General features: G+C 40.9%; 1 protein-coding gene across 7 annotated transcripts in view; it reads left to right on the top strand.

Annotated features, from left to right (window-relative positions):
• NRXN3 (neurexin 3) overlaps positions 1-19,139 on the top strand; it is a gene marked incomplete at both ends in the record, with an annotated part of 1,631,502 nt that overhangs the window by 48,686 nt on the left and 1,563,677 nt on the right. For all 7 annotated transcript variants that reach the window (XM_079699579.1, XM_079699593.1, XM_079699590.1 and 4 more), the window contains one exon: positions 6,076-6,105. In XM_079699579.1, the coding sequence (XP_079555705.1) occupies positions 6,076-6,105 (30 nt within the window). The remainder of the gene's footprint in view (positions 1-6,075; positions 6,106-19,139) is intronic.

Raw genomic sequence — 19,139 nt, forward strand, 5'->3', positions numbered from 1 at the left:
CCTTCTTCCCCCGAAATATTTTCCCCAATTACCCAGCCAAAATGAAGGGAAGAAGGAGGATTAAAAACCATCTGAGGGGGTGGGATATTATAGGTTTGAGGGGGACACAGTACTAGCTTAAATGATGGAGGCCTTCAGCTTCTGGCCTGGTTCCTGAACATTGCATCTTCCTTTTGCCTGTTTCAGTAAATGTTTTCTATTCTCTGTATTAGTCATTTTCATGACAGGCTTCATGATGGCCACAGCCACTTACAAATGACTTTGCTTTCGTAGCCATTTCCATTCTCCTGAGCTGCAAAAGCAGCTATCTCCATAGGGATTTTCCCAAAGGTATAACATAGTTTAGAGGGCCATACGTATATTTTGCATATAATCTACATATGATTTGCAGTCTGTTCTAAAGCAGTTTCAACTTTGCATGTCTTACCTACTGATGATCTTTTTCTCTTCTTGTTCTTGTATGTACCCTGAGAACCTGTGCACCACAGATAGATAGGCACAAGAAGGGTGGGACATAGCACTAGAAAGAGTGAAGAGAAGGGTAAAAAATATCAGACATCTTCGTGGGATCCAGAGTGGTCCCTAAATCCAGCTAGGGTAGCACTTTGACAGTGTGTGACATCTACACAGGAAACATTTCAGTTGCTTTCTAATTTTTATAATTATTTTAAAAAAGGCATTGTCGTTCCATAAGCATTCTGTATTGAACATTCTCAATATCCTGACTATCAAAGGCTCTTCCGAGCTCACTTCCTATCCCCTACCCTCCATTGGGTGAACTTTTATGGAGCTGGCTTTTGAATCTTCATTGAAGATCTATTCAAATTCAGAGCTGATGGTGGGATTGTTTTGGAAAGATGTGGTTCCCTTTGCTTCCCTGAGCCCCCCTGTTCTAGCCCATATCTTGTCTTCCAGCAGCCCTGAGCATCAGGTTCAGATTAAATGCCAAACTGCAAACCCAGCCAGGTGCTAGTCCCAAGGCTGGCTGTGTGGTCTGGGGGGCTGCTGCTGACCCTCTGTTTCTGAAATGGACAAGAAGGGTGATCTTCATTCCCCTCCCCCCGCCCTGCTTTCCTCGTCAACCACATACATAACACACAGCCAGCATAGATCGCTTTTCCTTCCTTGCTAATTATATCCTTCTCAGTTAAGGTTTTTTTTGAGCATTATTTTTCTGTATCTATATTGGAAAGCCATAGAGTTCCTTTTTCTTTTTGAATGTAAAATTTAATGTTGAATATGCATGTAAAAAAAAGAACCTCCAGGGTATCTTAATATCCCCCATCCCTCCCAGGTTAAGACTCAGTGCTCTGGCCCCTTTTTCTTTGAGGATTCATTCACTTACATGGGCACAGACCCTCTCTTTCATGAAGTGGAGGTGATACACTTTCATGTTTGTCTTTACTTTCTTGCAGACCTTAGTCCTATACTGTTAAATGCACCTTAGACATTTTGCTTGAGCGATTCTTCTGTTTCTCCAACGTATCATGCCTAAAACAGAACTCGTTATCGCCCTCATTCCAAATCCATCTCCCAACTCCATCCCACCTTCCTATTTATGACAATGCTTCACTCAGTCTCCCATCCGTTCTTCCCCTGAAGCATCTCATCGGTCACCTAAAGCCTGTTGAATCCTCTTTTCCCCTTTTCCTTCCTGCTGCCATGATACTAATTTAGGCCCTCTGCCTATGACAGATCTTTCTGCCTCTCTTTTCCCTCTAATCCATCCTGTCCACACCATTGCCAAAGCAATCTTCCTCAACATCATTTTCCCTGGGTCATTCTCCTGCCCACAAGCCCTCAATGTCTCCCATCAGCTGCAAGATCAAGTCCTTTTTCCTTAGCCTGGGAACTCAAGGCCTTCATACAATGGTTCCATACTTTGACCCTTAAGATCACCTTTCACTTCTTCCTCAGATGAACCGTTTGTATGTGTTCATTGTTATTCGTACAGCACACATTACATACCTACCATGTACCTGGCAGTGTCCTAGGTGTTCCAGAAAGTTGACATGAAAGTCCTTATAAATGCAATTGGTGGTCTTGGGAGGTCGTGGTGTTAACCTGGAACGTCCTCCATCGCTCTTAATCCTAAACCGTCTTCCAAGGCATATTGTAAACCCCACTTTCCTCCAGAAACCTCTGCCGCACACCCAGGGCCCTCCTCACTGTCCTACTGTCCTTATTGTCTGAATTAATCATTTGACACTTACCAGTTACCCATCACTCATTCCTCATTCACTCACCAAATACATACGGAGCACCTACTGTGTGTCAGGCACTATGCTTCGTGTTGCCTCACACATCGGTATGTTTTTATAGCATAAACAACCAAAAAATAACCCTTATATAGTCCTTACCATGTACAGGCACTGCTTTACATATATTCATTTATTTAATCGACAAAACAACCTATGAATTTGGCATGATAATTATCCAAATTTTACAGATGGGAAGTCAAGGCACAGAGATGTTTAGCAACTTTCCTAGGGTCACAAACTAGAAAGTCAAAAAGGTGGGATTCAAATCTGGCTCTGAAGTCCTTGATCTTAACCCCTACCCTTCACTGTCAGGTACCACTATATATATATCATATGTATGTTTGTGTAAATATAAACACACACACACACCTTCCCAACTAGACTCTAAACTCTTCGAGGTTGACAACTATGTACCATACTTGTTTGCATCCCACTACCTTATGCAGCCTTTACATATAGTAGGTACTTGAATCATTTGTTTGATTGATTCTTGTTTCTTCCATTCACTTTTGGGGGGACCTGAGGTCTTTTTGCAGCAAGTAGGAGGGTTTTGGGGTGGAAGCGGAGAGAAACAGAATTTCGGACTAGACCTAGACCCTCTGGAATTCCTGGTTTCCAGTTCTTAACTCTGCAAGCTTAGGGGGTAGGTTTATATAAGAGAAGATACTAATATAAAAGCTCACAAAAGTGCAAAAATTCCCTCCTCAAAAAGCAAAATAAAACTCAAACCATATTACGTTTACACAGTTTCTCCCCTCTCTCATGTTATTTCCTGTTATACTTGTTTATGTCTGTTTTGCTTTGTTGCCTACAAAACCAAAGTTTTGACATCAGGATCTCAGATTTGCACTCCTGTCCTGATATTTCTATTTAAGATTTTCTATAAGTTGAAGAATATGTACAATTTATTTGAGTCACAGTACTGCAACTACATATGTAGCTTAATAAAACCTGACAAGTACATATTTAAATTTTAAAACACAGGTGGTGGATATTTGCATTTTAAAAGGATTCTTCCTTTTACAAAAGTTTCCACTTCAGGGTTCCATTATATATCCAATTCCTCTTAGTGCATTTGTCATACAATTTAATTTACCAAAATTTGATTTATATGTCACTCTAAAGGGGTAGCTCTCAAGTTCTAGTGAGCACAAGAATCACTAGTGCGACTTATTTAAAATTCAGATCTTTCCGCAACTCCTCCCCAAGATTCTAATTCATTAGGACTTGGGTGGGGCCCAGTCTCTTCACTGTTGTTAAGTATCCCCAGCCGGTTGATGCAGGTGGTCAGTGAAATGTGTTTTGGGAAACACGGCTTCAAAGAAACACAGGTAATACATAAATGGGCCCAACTGTAGGGGCTTCTCCAGGGCTTTGAACACCCTCTGAATACCAAGTGTCCCGTTTCCTCTTCATTTGGCAAATTGTTGTTTACTCTTCTGCCTCTCTTCTACTCACACCTTCCAGCTGCCAAACATCTTTAATTGCAGGTATAAAAATGTTTGTCCTTTCATTTCAAAAATGAAAGGACAGTTATCTCAATAAAGCCCCCAGCTTTATTGAGATAACTGACATATAACATTGTGTAAATTTGAAGTATATAATGTGTTGATTAGATACACTCATATGAAACACCTTCATTTCATCACATAGTTACCATTTCCTTTTTATGGTGAAGACACTTAAGGTCTATTCTCTGAGCATTTACATTTCAAGTACGCAATATAGTACTATTGTCCTTTTATTTTTAACCTCCATTTTGCTCTTAGGGATCTCTTTGGATCTTCCTTATTCTCATTCCTTTCTTCTTTTTTTTTTTTTTTTTTTTTTTTTTTGCAACACGCGGGCCTCACTCACTGTCGTGGCCTCTCCCGTTGAGGAGCACAGGCTCCAGACGCGCAGGCTCAGTGGCCATGGCTCACGGGCCCAGCCACTCCGCGGCATATGGGATCTTCCCGGACCGGGGCATGAACCCGGGTCCCCTGCATCGGCAGGCAGACTCTCAACCACTGCGCCACCAGGGAAGCCCTCTTATCCTCATTTCTTAATGCTGACAACCCTCCTGTGAATTCACACACCTGTTCCCGTTCCCCCTTCACATACACCAGCTACCTGGCCCAGACACTCCCTCTTAGTGTGCTTGATCTGGATGCTGAAGGCTATGGCTTGGTCCAGAAATATCAGGCACTTTATGAATAGTTACTTCTGCTGAGGTTCCTCTTAGTCAAATCTCGTGCCTTTGTTCTTTCTTCTTCTTATCCCCTCCAAATACCCCTTAAATACCAAAACTTAATTTTTTAAATAAAACAAGTTATGAGAATGACTTGCTTTGGCATGATTCCCTTCCTCCACGAGTATTAATATCCTAGGCCTTGAGAGATGAATGCCAGACATGTACATTTAAAATATAATAGTTTAATGAAATTTGTTTAGAAAAAATGACTGACATTTATGGCACATGTATCTATGTATTTAATATATCATTGATCTTTAAAAAGTTAGTTGCTTGACCCGTATTTTGTCTTTGATTACTTCTCTAAATCTCTAGTTATCTCCAAAAACATTTACAGATTGCCATACTTTAGAGATTTTTCTCCTTTATAATCTCCTATATCCCTGAATTTTACTCTGGGTAAAGTTGAGATCACTCTGGGGTGATCTCCAAGTAACTCCGGTAGTAATAAAAGCAACGGAAGAGCCAATAGCCATCACGGTTGGCTACTGGTTGGAAATCTTTTAATAGATGTATCAGGACTTATGCTTCCCTTGAAGTAATGAGCTCTTAAGAGCCTTGTCTGACTTCCACAAGAACATAGTGAGAGGTTCTGCTACTTGTTTATTGGGCCTCCGTGTACCTTCTTTAATCCATTCAGTGCTTGGCTAGGCTTCTGTGATCAAAGGTGAGGGACTTTCTAGGAAACGTTGGCGGTGGAGGAGGGACAGCGGTAAGGGGTGTGGTTGTCACTGGGTGAAGGCAAGGATCGTATGGAGATAGTTTCAGGTTGTCTAATTAACTCTTGAACGCAGGAGCTCATTTTTTAAAAAAAATATTTATTTGTCATTTATTTCTTTGTTTAGGCTGTGCTGGGTCTTAGTTGCAGCCTACGGGATCTTTAGTTGCAGCATGTGGACTAATTAGTTGCGGCATGCGAACGCTTAGTTGTGGCATGCACGCGGGATCTAGTTCCCCGACCAGGGATTGAACCTGGGTCCCCTGCATTGGGAGCGTGGAGCCTTACCCACTGGACCACCAGGGAAGTCCCGCAGGAACTCATTTTGTATGTTCAGCGTGGTCCAATTTTTGTAGAAGCGACTACTGTATCTAGGGGGAAAGAAAAGTTGGATGGTAATCTCTGGATGTGGGATTGCAGCTGATTTTTTTCTTTTTTCTTTTCTGAATTTTCCGAAGTTTCTACAGTGACCGTGTATTATTATTAAAAACAATTTAAAAGAAAGAAAGAAACCTACTTTGCCCGGCACCTGGAGTCTGTTTCCTAAGGGACCTAATCTTTAATAGATTTATCTCAAATCCTACCTATTGCATAGAAACAATGGTGAAAGGAAAGTTCTCATGATGTGGCCCAGAGGTTCAGCCAACAAAAGACTGACCTTGAACTGGAGGGCCCGGGACGTTCTGCCCTGCATTTCAGTGCTCGTTGCATGCTCCTCAGTATGTGTGGATGCCCCTGCCACTCCTTCCCCTCAAGAAGTACGAGAAGATTGCCTGGCAGTTGGGATTCTAACTGTGTCTTCTTTCTTTTCCCCTCCCCCTCCCCGCCCCTTCTCCTCTTCTCCCCTCTCTTCCTTCCTCAAGGCCTCTCCCACCTCATGATGAGCGAACAAGGTAGGTGCTCTGTGCTTGTGGTGCTGCAGCTGCCTGCATTGCTTGCCTTCGTGCCTCTGGCTGGTCGCTCAGAGCCTCATCATCCCTGGCAGACCATTTGCTGCCTGTCTCTCCTGCCACGGGCCAGGCTGGCAGCAGGGCCATCCTGCGGTGGGGGGCACCTTTCCCAGTGCATCGTGGTTTCCCGCCCCCATCACCCCCTTGGCTTCTCCATTATGCACCATCATTTGTCATCCTGGGCGCTGGCTCTGCCGGGCTGCCTCCAAGAGAGAAGCATGAAACAAGCCATGACGGTGTCGATAATGGGGGTGAATGAAGCTAATTTCAGAGCAACAGAGCGGTTAACTTCTTCCCTAAGCCCCATGCTGGGGCCTCAGGTTGGGGGAGAGGAGCTGGGCTTCTCTGAATGTCACTCTGAGGAAAGGTTTGCCTATTGTCTTCCCCTCCACCCCACTGCCCATTGTAATGACTTTTAGCCCCAGAGCCCCGAATGGTCAAAGGGAACCCTTGGGGGTTTGACTGTTTTCAGTTCTGTATAAAAGCAAAAACCACCGAAAGAACATGCTAATGTCCTCATGGCAGGATTCTAACTCATTATACACCCTGAAGAAAACTGCATATAAAGATCTGTAAATTCAGCATCTGCAACCTAAAATATTCAATTATGCAGGAAATGAACTGTGCAGGAAATTCAGCTCAGCTAAGCACAGGGTGGGCTGTGAATGAAGCCTTTTTCTCCTAAATAAAAATTTTCCATATTATCAGCCTAAATCAGGATTCAAGAACTGAGCCTACTTAAAATTGTCTTTTTCTTCACCGTTCAATTGCTGCTATTGTGTTCCTTCTGCACTTTGGAATGATTGCCAGATGGGTCTACCTGCCACGCCCTGACACCAAAAGAGTGTACTTTAATTTCTCTTGTCTTTTTCAAAATACACATGGGACTCAGTGCCTTTTTTTGGAGGACCAAAGAAAAGGGAAAGGAGAGGTATTTCCATGTTGTGCTGTTTTTTCTTGATCTTTTGAGTAGGGTGGGGCAGCACGGAAGGACACCCCCCCACACACACACCCATTTCCTTACACTGGATCCATCAGACAGTGTTGCCATAAAGGGGAGTATATGATCAGATCAAGGAACAACCCAGGTCTGAGGGGAGTTTGCTTATGGTGTCCAGGTAGCTGCGGAGGTGGGTAATTGAGGGCATCCTGACTTGATAAGGCAGGACAAGGAGGAAGCACACTTTACCAACAGAATTGTGTCCTCCAGACCTGAGCCAAGATCCATGATGTGGACTCTGGACATTTCAATGAACACATGGTCTGGTATAGGAGCAGATGTCAAAGAACAGAGCTGGACGGAGGGGGTCAGGTGAGTTTCCCAGTGTTAGACGGCGCTCTGGAAGAGGTTGGGATGAAGTCTCTCTATTCTTGTAGGTGAGTGAGAGAAGTTATCCCCCTACAGCAGGTTACTATGAGGTGAATATGAGTAGGGGGTGCTCTTTATGTCGACTTAGTATCCAGGTAGTTTGAGAGAGTTATGCATATCTCTACAGAGTGGTAAGACCCAAGCTCTATGAATTGCTGGAATTCGGTGGCCCGACCTTGATAACAAGTTCCACCAGAAAAAGCAGGCCCTCAGAGTCCTGATGACAAGATGCCCTTCTACATTGTCTCCTCTTATGCTCTCAGCTGCCCTTTTGGAGTTCTAGCTTTTACAGTGGCTTGGAAGTCTGAGCGTATCATATGGCTGATGTCATAGCATAGAGTCCAGGTAGATGAGATAGGCTGGTGGGGACTTCTTTAATCTTGATTCAGTTTATTTCAGACCCACTGATGAAGCACATGCATTTCAGAGGGCTAAATCCCAACGTTGGTGTGAAAAGCATTTGGAGAACCTGTATTGTATACCCTTCCCACTTTTCCGCCTACTACTCAACTTCTCTTGGGCACTCAACATTGAAGTGTACATGAATAGAGAATTCAGACATACTATGTACACATGCTCTGGGGGGTAAGTCAGGAATCTTCTAGAAAAAGAGTCTTTAGGCAATGAAATAATGACAGACATGGGTGTTGTGAATCCCTCTTTAGAGAGATTTTCAAAAAAGGATGCAGAATTCTTCTGGGTGGTCAGTGTCACTAAGATTTGAAGGTGCAATTTGCTGTTTAATTTGTTTTTAAGAAGGTCCTTTGACCCCATTCCTCCTCCTCTCATTCTTTTCCATTTCCCACCCTTTGTCTGTTCTTGCCCTTGTGATGATTACCTAAAAAGCCAATGCTCCTTTCCTTTTCCTTAATCCTTCAACGTGAAAGAAAGAGATTTCTGTCTGGTTCTTGCTGAATCTCCAGAATTTGTTTTTGATGCCCATAAATATGTGTGGAAGTACTAATGTATGTTGTGTGTGTACCACCTATGCATGTATGTCATACTCTTGATCCTCATGACTCCTATTAATGTTGAGAAAATACAGGAGAACTTAGATTCTCTGAAACTTTCCCTAAACAATCTTACACTGGTTAAGTGTGTGCAATTTCACATACATGTGGCTATGCAGTGCTTTTGCATGCAGATTTGGTCATGTTTCTAAGGATGGGACTGAGAAGAAGCTAATGGGATAAAGCTTAAACGTGAAGCTGATGGAAGCAGCCTTGCTGGTCACACTGTTTAAGCAAAACATTGTGCATTTGTTTTGTGCTGCCTTCTCAAGATTGTACTGCTGTTGCCATTACTATTGTGGGTTTTGTTATGTGTGTTACATTTCTTTGTGTGTCTGCAGTGTGCTGATGTTTTACTCTCCCTGCTCTCTCTCCCTCTTGCCGCCTCCGTGGTGGACACCATGCTTCCTCTACATAACTGGACGTTCCTTTCTGTAGGTAGAAGTAAAGGTAGAGATCATTTTATTTTTATCATTATAACTATCAATCTGCCTTCTGAAATATTCATGTATACAAGGGGAATTGTTGATTCTGATGAATATAGTCCAGATTTTAACAGTGTTTTTAACAAAAACTAAAAAAAAAAATAAAAATAAAAAGCCAACGCTACTATTTTCCTTCAATGTACTTCATACTCGTTGGCTGGGGATCGTTCTGAGTCGGCCTGCCTCCCTCTAAATCCGGGATGAGCCTTACCCATTATGGTGTGCTGTTTCTAGCAGGAATGGGGGGTTCTGAAAGTGGTTGTGCGGTGTTGGGAAGATATATTTTACTTAAATCAGGGTATTCTAAGATCCCCTCCAGTAAATGTATTGAAGAGACAGGAAAGATGTGAAATGAAGTGCCAATGTTTCATCACTTGGGAATAACTGAATTCAGGGAGGGAAGGATGATAGATGAGAAAGGGGAGAGGATTGGTGAATAGCTTGAAATTTTATTTAATGTGAAATTTGGGGGATATTTATTGCTCTTTTATCTTCTGTGTTACATATTCTGTATTTTGGGGAGTGGAAGTCTTCTGATTGGGGGTGATGAGCTGAGAATGGTGGGACTGGAGGTGTGGAAGAACATAGGAATGACAGTGCATTACATCATAAGGAAAAAGTGGAGAAAGAGACAACACTGGATTTTAACTTACCAAGTCCACCTTTTGCTGGGTAGCCTGGGAAAAGGAGAGGCGCTGAGCAGATGCACTTGCTCTGGTGTTCTGACATGCCTTTCAGTGCTTCACACCTTTGGGTACCACAGCTCACTCATCCATCCCTAATCAAAGCTGTCAGCGACCTGAGCCTGGAGGACCTGCCTCACCAGCTCAAATTGGATTAGCTGTTCAGGACTGAAGGGAGAGGTTAATTAATAAATTACAAACATGTATTTGCATTTGGTTCTCCCCTTTTCCTTCCTAACTCTCCAGTCCCTATTTCTGTGAAGCCATGTGCCTCTGTTTCCTGTAAAGACTGGCAAATAACAGAAATAGGAAATGTGAATTCTGGCGTGAAGATGTTGAAGAAAGATGGGGCTGGCAAGATATTGAAAATGTTGATTTGATGACTAGTCTGTGAACTGGCCATCTCTCATTTGAATTTCATGCCTTTCTTGATTTTTAAAAAGTTATGTATGGTTACCTTGAAGTGGTTCAGTCCTGTCACTTTGGGGTTAATTGATTGCCTGTTCCTTTTATGCTAATCACAGGGGCGGGGTTCATTCTCCGAAATCTGTCATGGGGACCTCTTACCCTGTTACGAGCTTGAGACCTTTAGAAAGGAGGTGAGAAAGGGGAACAAGAAAGAGGAATAACGATTGAAAGGGTACATCTGGCTGCCCCCTCCACTTCTCTACTTACTGTATTCAACCAGAGGCTTCTAGTGATCTCTTCATAGGCAAAGTCACCAGTCTTTGCCCAGGACACAACCTTTCTGAAGCACGTGGCACTGTGTCACTTGTCCCTTCTCCCACTGGCTTCTATGAGAACACATTAGGGTCAGTCTCCCCTGCCCCCCACTCCAACCCCTGAACCTCTCTCCTTTTCTTTCCCTAATTCCCTAAAACATCCCATAAGAAAGAGGTCTTTAGTGTTTTTAGATTTTGCACATGGGTATCTTATTTTCTTTCTCCGGTCACTGCTACTAACACTGATTGATCATTTCCTATGTGGCAGCCATTGTGCCATGTGCTTTATATGCCTTATCACACTAAATCATCACAACTGTCTTGTGAGGTAGATGATAGTGTTATCCTTGCTCTATGGACAGGTAGATCAAGGCTCAGAGAGTTAAATAACTTAAGTCAGATGGCTACTAAGTAAAAATGAAACTCAGAATCTGAGCACCTAACCACTACTCTATACTGCCTCTCTTGGGTCCAAGGATGACATCCATGGATATGCCTCCTAACTACCTCCCTGGCACTGACCTGGCTCAAGTTCGAACCTGCCACTTTTTCATTCTCCATAACATATGTCCATATAACTGTACTGTCACTTCAATGTTTAAAGTCAACCTTCGCACCATCTGGCCACAAACCAGCTTCCTTATTTTTGTTAATGGTTCTCCCGTCTTCCTTATCACCTGGGCTTGAACTCAGCAATTGCTTTCTTTCTCCTTCTTGAACTTTCCTACTCCCAGGTGATGTTAAGAGAGGTTGTTGGGATTCTTGTTTGGAATGTCTCTTGCATCTCTATTTGACACTCTGGTTCAGTTCCCAGTCAGCCCTTATTAGATTAGTGCCCTAGCCTAATTAGTCTCTGTTCTCTTCCAGTCTGTCCAGTAACTGAGAACTGCTTCAGCTCTGCTGTCCCGCATATGGAGTGCAGGATTAGCTATCTCACTTTCAAAGCCAACCCAAACATGGCCTTTTTACCTTTAACCTTCCCCCCTGTTAATCTTTGGTGCAAAATTGCTGCCAAATATGATACCAAATAATCTTCCTGGACCTTTCCTCATCTCCTAGTTTTACTGATTCTGTTTGTCTCCCCCATGACAGCTCCGCCTCCTCTCGTTCCTGCCCACTGAAATCATACATAGATTTTATTTCCTAGTTGATGATGTCAGTGTTCTGCGTGCTGCATGCAGATAGGAGCTTTCCTTCCAGGTACCCCTCTACTCTCCTATATTAAACTTATTTGGGGATTGGGCTACTCCCCACTACTAGATTGCAAGTATGTTGAAGACAAACGTATTCATTTTTTAATGCCCAGATGGGTCAAGCATAGGAGGTTATACCAAGAAGGGACTCAAAGCCCCTAATCCTTCTTATCCTGCTGTCAGTCATCTTCCTAAAAGGGAAAATAAAGCAAAAGTAAAATTAAATCGGATCATGTAGCTGATCTGCTCCAAAGCTTTTGAAGAGTTCCTGTATAATTGTCAACATGCCTTCTCCACTTTATTTTCTACAATAACTTAGCCTACTCTGCACTATCACCCCCACCAGGCCCCTTGTCTCCACCGAAAGTCAACAGCTCACTCTGCCTGAATCCACACTATGGTTTCCTGCCTCAGGCTTTTCCTCAAGCTCTTATCCTCTTTCTTGAATGTCCTTGGAACACCCTTCTCCCCCTTATCACCCTTTAAGGCTCAAGCTTCCTAGGTGTGCCAGACTTTGTGTTTCTGTTATAAAGTACCTAGGCCAAACTGCCCTGAATCAGACTTATTCATGTGTTTCAATCACCCCAGTCCCTAAAGAACCTTGCACCCATACTGCACGTAGCTCAGTACTTTGTCCAGAGTTGTACACCAACTACCCCAACCAACTGAGCAAAGGATCCCCAGTGGGTCATGGGTTGAGGCCAGATGTTCTGGCTCCAGTTCCCTCCTCACTCAGGCCTTCTCTTGGCTCTGTGTGTGCAAGTGACAGAGGGAAATTGTCATAGATTACATCAGAATAAAGGTGAGAAAGTCTTTGGATATATTTTTAGGAGCTTGTCAGAGAAAAGAATGCCTCAGATTTTGTCATTCTTTTAAAGCTGAGTGATGAAACAGTAAACGTGTAGTGGAAAGAATTGTGAAGTTAAATCTACAAAACTGAGCAGGATGTTTAAGCTATAATGATAATCGCCATATTCAGGAGGTCATTGGGCTGCACTGGGCCAAAAGCAAACATGACTTTAACTAGAAGTAGCTGACCGAAGGAGTTCTTCAGCAATCAGTCTTGGTCAGCTTTTTTGACTTGATTTTGACTGCCCTTGTTTAAGTGTTTAGAGTGTGTTTTGGCCTCCATCCCCCTTTTCTTGTCAGTTTGGGGACTGACAATCCTGGGTTAGATTACCAAATACTTTCCATTAAAATGAACTTGGAATAGGTGTTGCAGACTCAAATACCTACAGGGGCTTGACAAGTATTATCAAGGAGCAGATCTTGTAGTAAGAAAAGTCCTAGTGTAAGATCAACACTAGGGAATGGTACAGATTGTGGCAAACTGGAAAGCACAAATTCCGTCAAGGGCAGCAGCCTCTACTTTGCTCCAGCTGATTGCTGCCATGCAAGAATGCATGCCCAGTGTCACCAGAGCCTCAAGATAAGCCAGAGTAGATTTTATAAAAATGTCAGCTCATGGCATCTTTCTTTCTCTCTATGTATATGTATACATACAGTCACATGAGCCAGATGATTTGGCCCATGAACCACAAGCTTTTGGCCTTTGGCTTGAGGAGAAAAGAGGAGTAAAATATTCCTCCAAGGTTTCTTGCTGAATGTCAATAGTAGGCAGCATGCTTGATTAATTTTCGCTTTGCCCACAGCAGTGGTCAGGGCACCAGGAATATTTCCTGCCCTTAGCACTACTGCCAGGGAGCCTGATCCATGTGTTGGTTGAAGTTAGTTTTGTAGAGGGGAGTGAGTATGGGTGGAGAGGGTATGGAGAATGCCCAGAATGATCAAGAAGAGAGGTCACTGACACCTTCAACAATTGCCAAGAACCAGCACAATTGGTAAATAGTAAGGGTGGCTAGGGGGCATTTAATTCCTTTTTCCTTTTGCTCTACAGAACTTTTTATCTCCTAGACTAGGTAGTGTTGACCCTAAGTTTACTTTAATCCATCAGAGTTTAGAGACCCCTTCCAATTTATATGTATTTTTCCCCTGTAGATTTGATCACTGGCCTTTTAATGATGAACTAGTCAACACTGGCCAAACTGGAAAGAGATAATTAACCTACATGAACTTGAACACGATTTCATGTAGATTATATTTTGCGGGTAATAACATTAAAAAAGCTCATTTCGGGAGTTGAGGCTTCTCTTGTCCCTGCTAGGACACAAGAGCCTGGCAAATAAGTTACTGCTTTGATAGCCAACTGTTTATGCAAATTAGTAAATGCAATGCCAGCTACTAATTATGAAAATAAACTCATCTGTGCTCTATAAATATCTAATTATAATAAAATAAGGGCAATATTATATTTCCATCTCTTGCCTCATCTGTTTCTCATCCACCACTGATTTGTCCTCTTGACAATGAATAACATCATTTTGTTTTTAAAAGAAGCCTATTTTCCATGTTTTCTTATTTTCTTCTAATGTTTTGAAAGTCTGGAGGGGGAAAATAGGTTTATTTTAAACACAAGAAGTAAAATTGCTTGATTTTAGCAACTCTGTGTTTTTGACAGTGATATCTAAAATGGTGCTTTAAAATATGAAAAATGTTTTTTCTCCTTCCCTGTTTAAGAATATGCATTGGACAGTGAAGAAATTTTTTAAAAACAGGTGTTTCTTGGAGCATTTTTTAAAATGTGTGAATGTGAACAGTAGATTTATTAGTAAAATGAACAGTGGATCAATGGGATGTTTCAGTTAAGTTCCAACTGGCATTATATATAAAGGAAAATATTTCTCAGATTTCTAACCAATATGTCTATTTCCTCCTTCTCAATTATCTATTTGGATTTAGTATTTACACACAGATTTCACTTCTGTGTGCATATATCATAAAACACTTTCTCCTCCAAGGTGAATGGTGACCTACGTACGTGTATAGACTTTTGCTTACCAAGGCAAGTTGGTTAATCTTAGAGGACGTATAATTTTCAACTTTGATAACATCTACAGGATGTTTTATTAAATTGTATTATCTTTATGAAACATTTATAAATAATTCAAGCAAAATGCATTTCCTTATGTGCTTAGGTTTATCTATGCCATGGTGTGTTTTTCAGGTGTGGGGGGCAGTGTATATACATCTGGGTATAGGTACAATTTGTCCAAATACTTATTAATAGGTTTATACGGGTTGAGTATGTTATTACACGTAGCCTTCATTGGTAGAGTACTAAAAATAATTCATTCCAGTGTGATATACATCTGAATTTAGTAGATTGTGTTCTTTAACACTTGAAAAGCAATGGTTATTCAGCATTCAACAAATATTGACAGAGAGCCAGCAACGGGCCAGGCCACTTGCTAGGTATTAAGTACACAGGGCGGACCCAGGAAATATGGGCCTGTCCTCTGACATCTTGCTAACAGTCAGTAGACTTTGAAAATGGTTTTCAAATGTCACAACCACCTCTCCTTCTAAAGCCTTACATAAATTCTGTTTTCGACTTATTATTATATATGTAGTCTTAAAATGATTTTATTTATTTTAAAGGGAAACTGTCAGGTAACAATTCAGTTAGTTGACTCCCCACCTTTTAACTTCTCAGAATCAGAAAAGAGAACTTGCTTTGTATGTGAAAATGTTAGGCATTTTTCATTTATTTATTTGTTTATCTTTATTGAAGGATAGCATACATAGTATAAATAAAACCTATGAAATCCATACTCTTAAGTGTACAGCTTAAATATTTTTTAACCTATATACACCCATGTTAAATACCATCCAGACTGAGATATACAATGTGTCCATCATCCCATAAGGTTCTGTCCTGCCACTTTCTATTGCTTATTTTTAATAAATATATTTTATTCCCCCTACTTCCTTTAAAACTCTGTGATTCCATGTAGTAATCAGCAGGCAGTCTCCAGATTGCTTTAATTTTCATTAAGAAAGATTAACCTTGCAAGACAATGAGGCATTGTGGTTTTCACTATGTGTAAATAGAGGCAGAAATGTTGCCCTCTGGTGAGGTGGAGCTTTGCCCGGTTTTTGATGATACTCAGTTTTCCCTCTGCACAAAGAGAATATCTAATTGATATCATTGGGTTTTCCTCTTTTTTTGAAGGCATTTAGTGGTGAATAGAACAGCAGGGGTAGAAAAGACCATATGCTTTGTAAAAAGCCAGACGAATAGCACTTTGTGATGGACGTCTGATTTTAACAGTGACACATCTTTCATTAAAATTTACATATAAAGTAAGGGCAGGCACGGTGACATGAAAGCTAATGCAACTTGCACCTCTTGACATAAGAACAATCACAAGAAACTGGAGATCCCAGATGGCAGCTTGGCCTTTGCCATCCTTTTAATAAGCTACTAACTGCTAATTATTTCACTCTTTTGGGCAAGTTAATTTACTGTTGACTCTTAAAGAGATACTGCTCTTTTCTCCCCCCACACCTCAGAAAACAGTTCCTTTCACCTGGAGCTGTGACAAGTGCTTCCGTGCAGGTTGGAAGCTTTCCAGCCAGTTGGAACAATGATGGCAAGCACTGGTGTGGAAAATGTCGCTGAGTAAACAATATTTTCTTGGGTCCTTTGAATATAGCGCATTTAAAAAATTCATTTGGCTAAGGATCCATTGTGTGTGCTTGTGTATGTATAAGTGTGTAACAGCGATAGTTCAAGCAGCCAACACAGGGAGAAGATCTGAAATTTGGAGCCCATTTAAAAGTGAAAGAACAGCTGCCTTTTAAATGGCTGCTAATTCTGACAATTAATGCTGTTTTGTGTGTGTGATTTTCTGTAATAGCCGTTAGGAGGGATGATGGTGTGTAATAGCTCATTTCCTAAGCTTTATGGTAATGTTGCATAGCAAAGACCAGAGAACTGAAAGAGAACCAGGTCCCACATGCTCTGGAGCCCTTTTAAATGAAAAGCCAGCAAAGTATACTTTTTTTCTGTACTTCGACTTCCTTATGATGATTTTATATTTTAGCCAGACACAGATTATTGAATGAATGATGTGCAAGTGGGCTTGGATGCATCGGGAGTGCGTGTTTGGAAAAGAACCTTGTTTGCCACAAGCTGTCTGACAATCAAAATATTTACTTAAAGATAAGCTAATGACTGTTTCTTGCAAATGCCGGCAGATCCATTATTGAAATGAGAGTCAGTACTTTGGCTTGATGCTATCCAAAAATAAATATCAAACCTCAAATACGTGTGTGTATTACACTTCTCCCTGAACAAAATAAAATGTGTATCAAACAACAAAGGTAGGAAAATCTCCCAACCCACTTTCTTGAAATATTTAAACTGAACTTAGTATCTTACTATAACCAGTTGCTCCTAGTTGCTGTTAAGAATCACTGAATGGCTTAAAATATGCATTGAAAAGAACATATTCTTGAATTATTGGTGACATCTCTGAACATGAACTTAATAATGTGAGTTGCATGGTCTAGTATCATATCTATAGTGACTGGCATGTTACACAGTTGATGGGAGGACTGTGGAACACAATCAATACTAACCATTTGCTTATTGTTTAAGTCTAGAGGAACTAGAGATGTTTTAAAATGTTATATTTCTTTAAAACTAATCACCTGGTTTCAAAATAGCCCCAAGGAAAAACACAAGTGTGTGTGATTTGGGAGAAATTTTGTCATCTTTCAGAATCTGATATTATATAGTGTGTTAATCCAGGTTGCTATTTTCAGAAAGAATTTTGACAAGTGCTAATAATATTTCAAGAAAAAACGTATGGGAAAAATAGATTCTTAAAACACAGATTTAAAACAAAATTAAACAGATTTTTTGACCTTAGGACTTCTCAGAGTCTTTGTTAGGACAATGAAAATTTTGAACCTCTAGGAAAGAAAATGTCGTTTTCAAGTTACCCAAATTTATTTGATGTGAAATTCTTTTTTGTAATTTACATTTTGGATGAGACAGCTAGAATTAAAACTAGTTTTCCAGTCGAAAAACTTTGGACAAGATAATTCTAAAGTCCCTTCTGAGTCTAAAATTAAAAACCTTAATGTCTCTAAATTTTGAAAGAGGCTTTTGGATTGCCTTCACTCAAGAATCCTTTTTAACTACATTTTCTGTTTGATTGGGAATAGTTTTTTGGATGGGTTAGTTTCAATAGAAAAATTACTGCTTCCTGGTAAAGTACATAACACAGATGTTAAAACAACTGTGGTTTTAAAGACACTAGTCTTGTTAAAGTACTCCCAGTTTGTATTACCTAAGTACTATAATAGATATCCATATAGTGTGTGTAAACAATGCTTCTGATAATGGCCTGCTTAGCTCTAGGAAAAGCTGATCTCAGCATAAGATGGGAAAATTACTAGGAAACTTATTAAGTCTTATTTGCTTTGAAATTTGGAGCAGGTTAACAGTCACCATGGTTATTTCTCTACTGTATAGCTAAGGTCATTCATCTTATCACTCTGAGAGTTTGGCTATCAATGGCTTTTTTTTCCAGACAGTGAACATGTAGGTGAAAGAAATTCTTTCTGGTAAGAATTACTTGTATTTTATTTAGAAATCATTGACTCAGCTAAGGATTCTGTGGCTCTCTCACTGCAAGCCTGAGGACTTTGTCCTATTTATGTGCTGCCCGTTCAGTATGAAGTGGCTGCCATTGATCCATCTGTAGTAGACCGTTTGCCTGGGGCTATTAATCTGGCCTTGGAGATGGAGTTTGCTGAGCCAGCCATAATCGCCCTCATTTCCCCAAGTGACCAATAATGGGCATTTACCGATGCGTTGGCCAAAACTGTTATAGGTGAGATTCCCAGTTTTAAACTAATTGATCCATGTGGCAGTTGAGCCTGGAACACCAAATATCCAGGTGTGAGTAATTCTAATGCATGTCAGAACTATGGAGTAGAAAGCGCACTGAGGTAAATGTCAGGAGACCTAGTTCAGGGTGCTGAGGAAGAAAACAGGTAGATTAAAGCACTGATGTTAATGCTCGACACTTAAGTTATATGAACTCATTAAGCCTCATATTCTAATAAGTAAAATGGGAACAATAATATTACCTACTTGGGAGGACACTGAGACAATGTATAGAAAAGGCTTATGCTAGAGCTCAGATCTAACATAAATAAATATTAGTTATCATAAAGATTAATAATAAGCATTAGTTATCATCGTCATAAATACACCTTGTCAGCATACCATCGGTCTTGGAACTTTGAACAAATTAATTCATCTTTTTGATCTTCTAGTCTTTACCTGTGAAATTCCTACTTGGTGGCTTTGTTCTGGGTAATAATTGATATCATGCAGGTAAAAGTGCTGTGCAAATTAAAACGGCACTATACAACATTAAGGAATTAGTAATCCATGAGAATACAAGCCCCACAAAATCAGGGGCAGTATCTGTGTTGTTTGTCATGGTATATTCAGTGCCTGCCTCAGAGTGGAAATGACTTGGTCAGTATTTGTTGAATGGGCACTAGGAATCACCGAGTTAGTGACACTTAGCAGAGTTCAGTACCACGGACAGCGCCAAGCGCCTCCTTGATACTACTGCACTTTCAGTAGGA

The sequence above is a fragment of the Hyperoodon ampullatus genome (assembly GCF_949752795.1).
Source record: "Hyperoodon ampullatus genome assembly, chromosome: 3".
NCBI classification, from domain to species: domain Eukaryota; kingdom Metazoa; phylum Chordata; class Mammalia; order Artiodactyla; family Ziphiidae; genus Hyperoodon; species Hyperoodon ampullatus.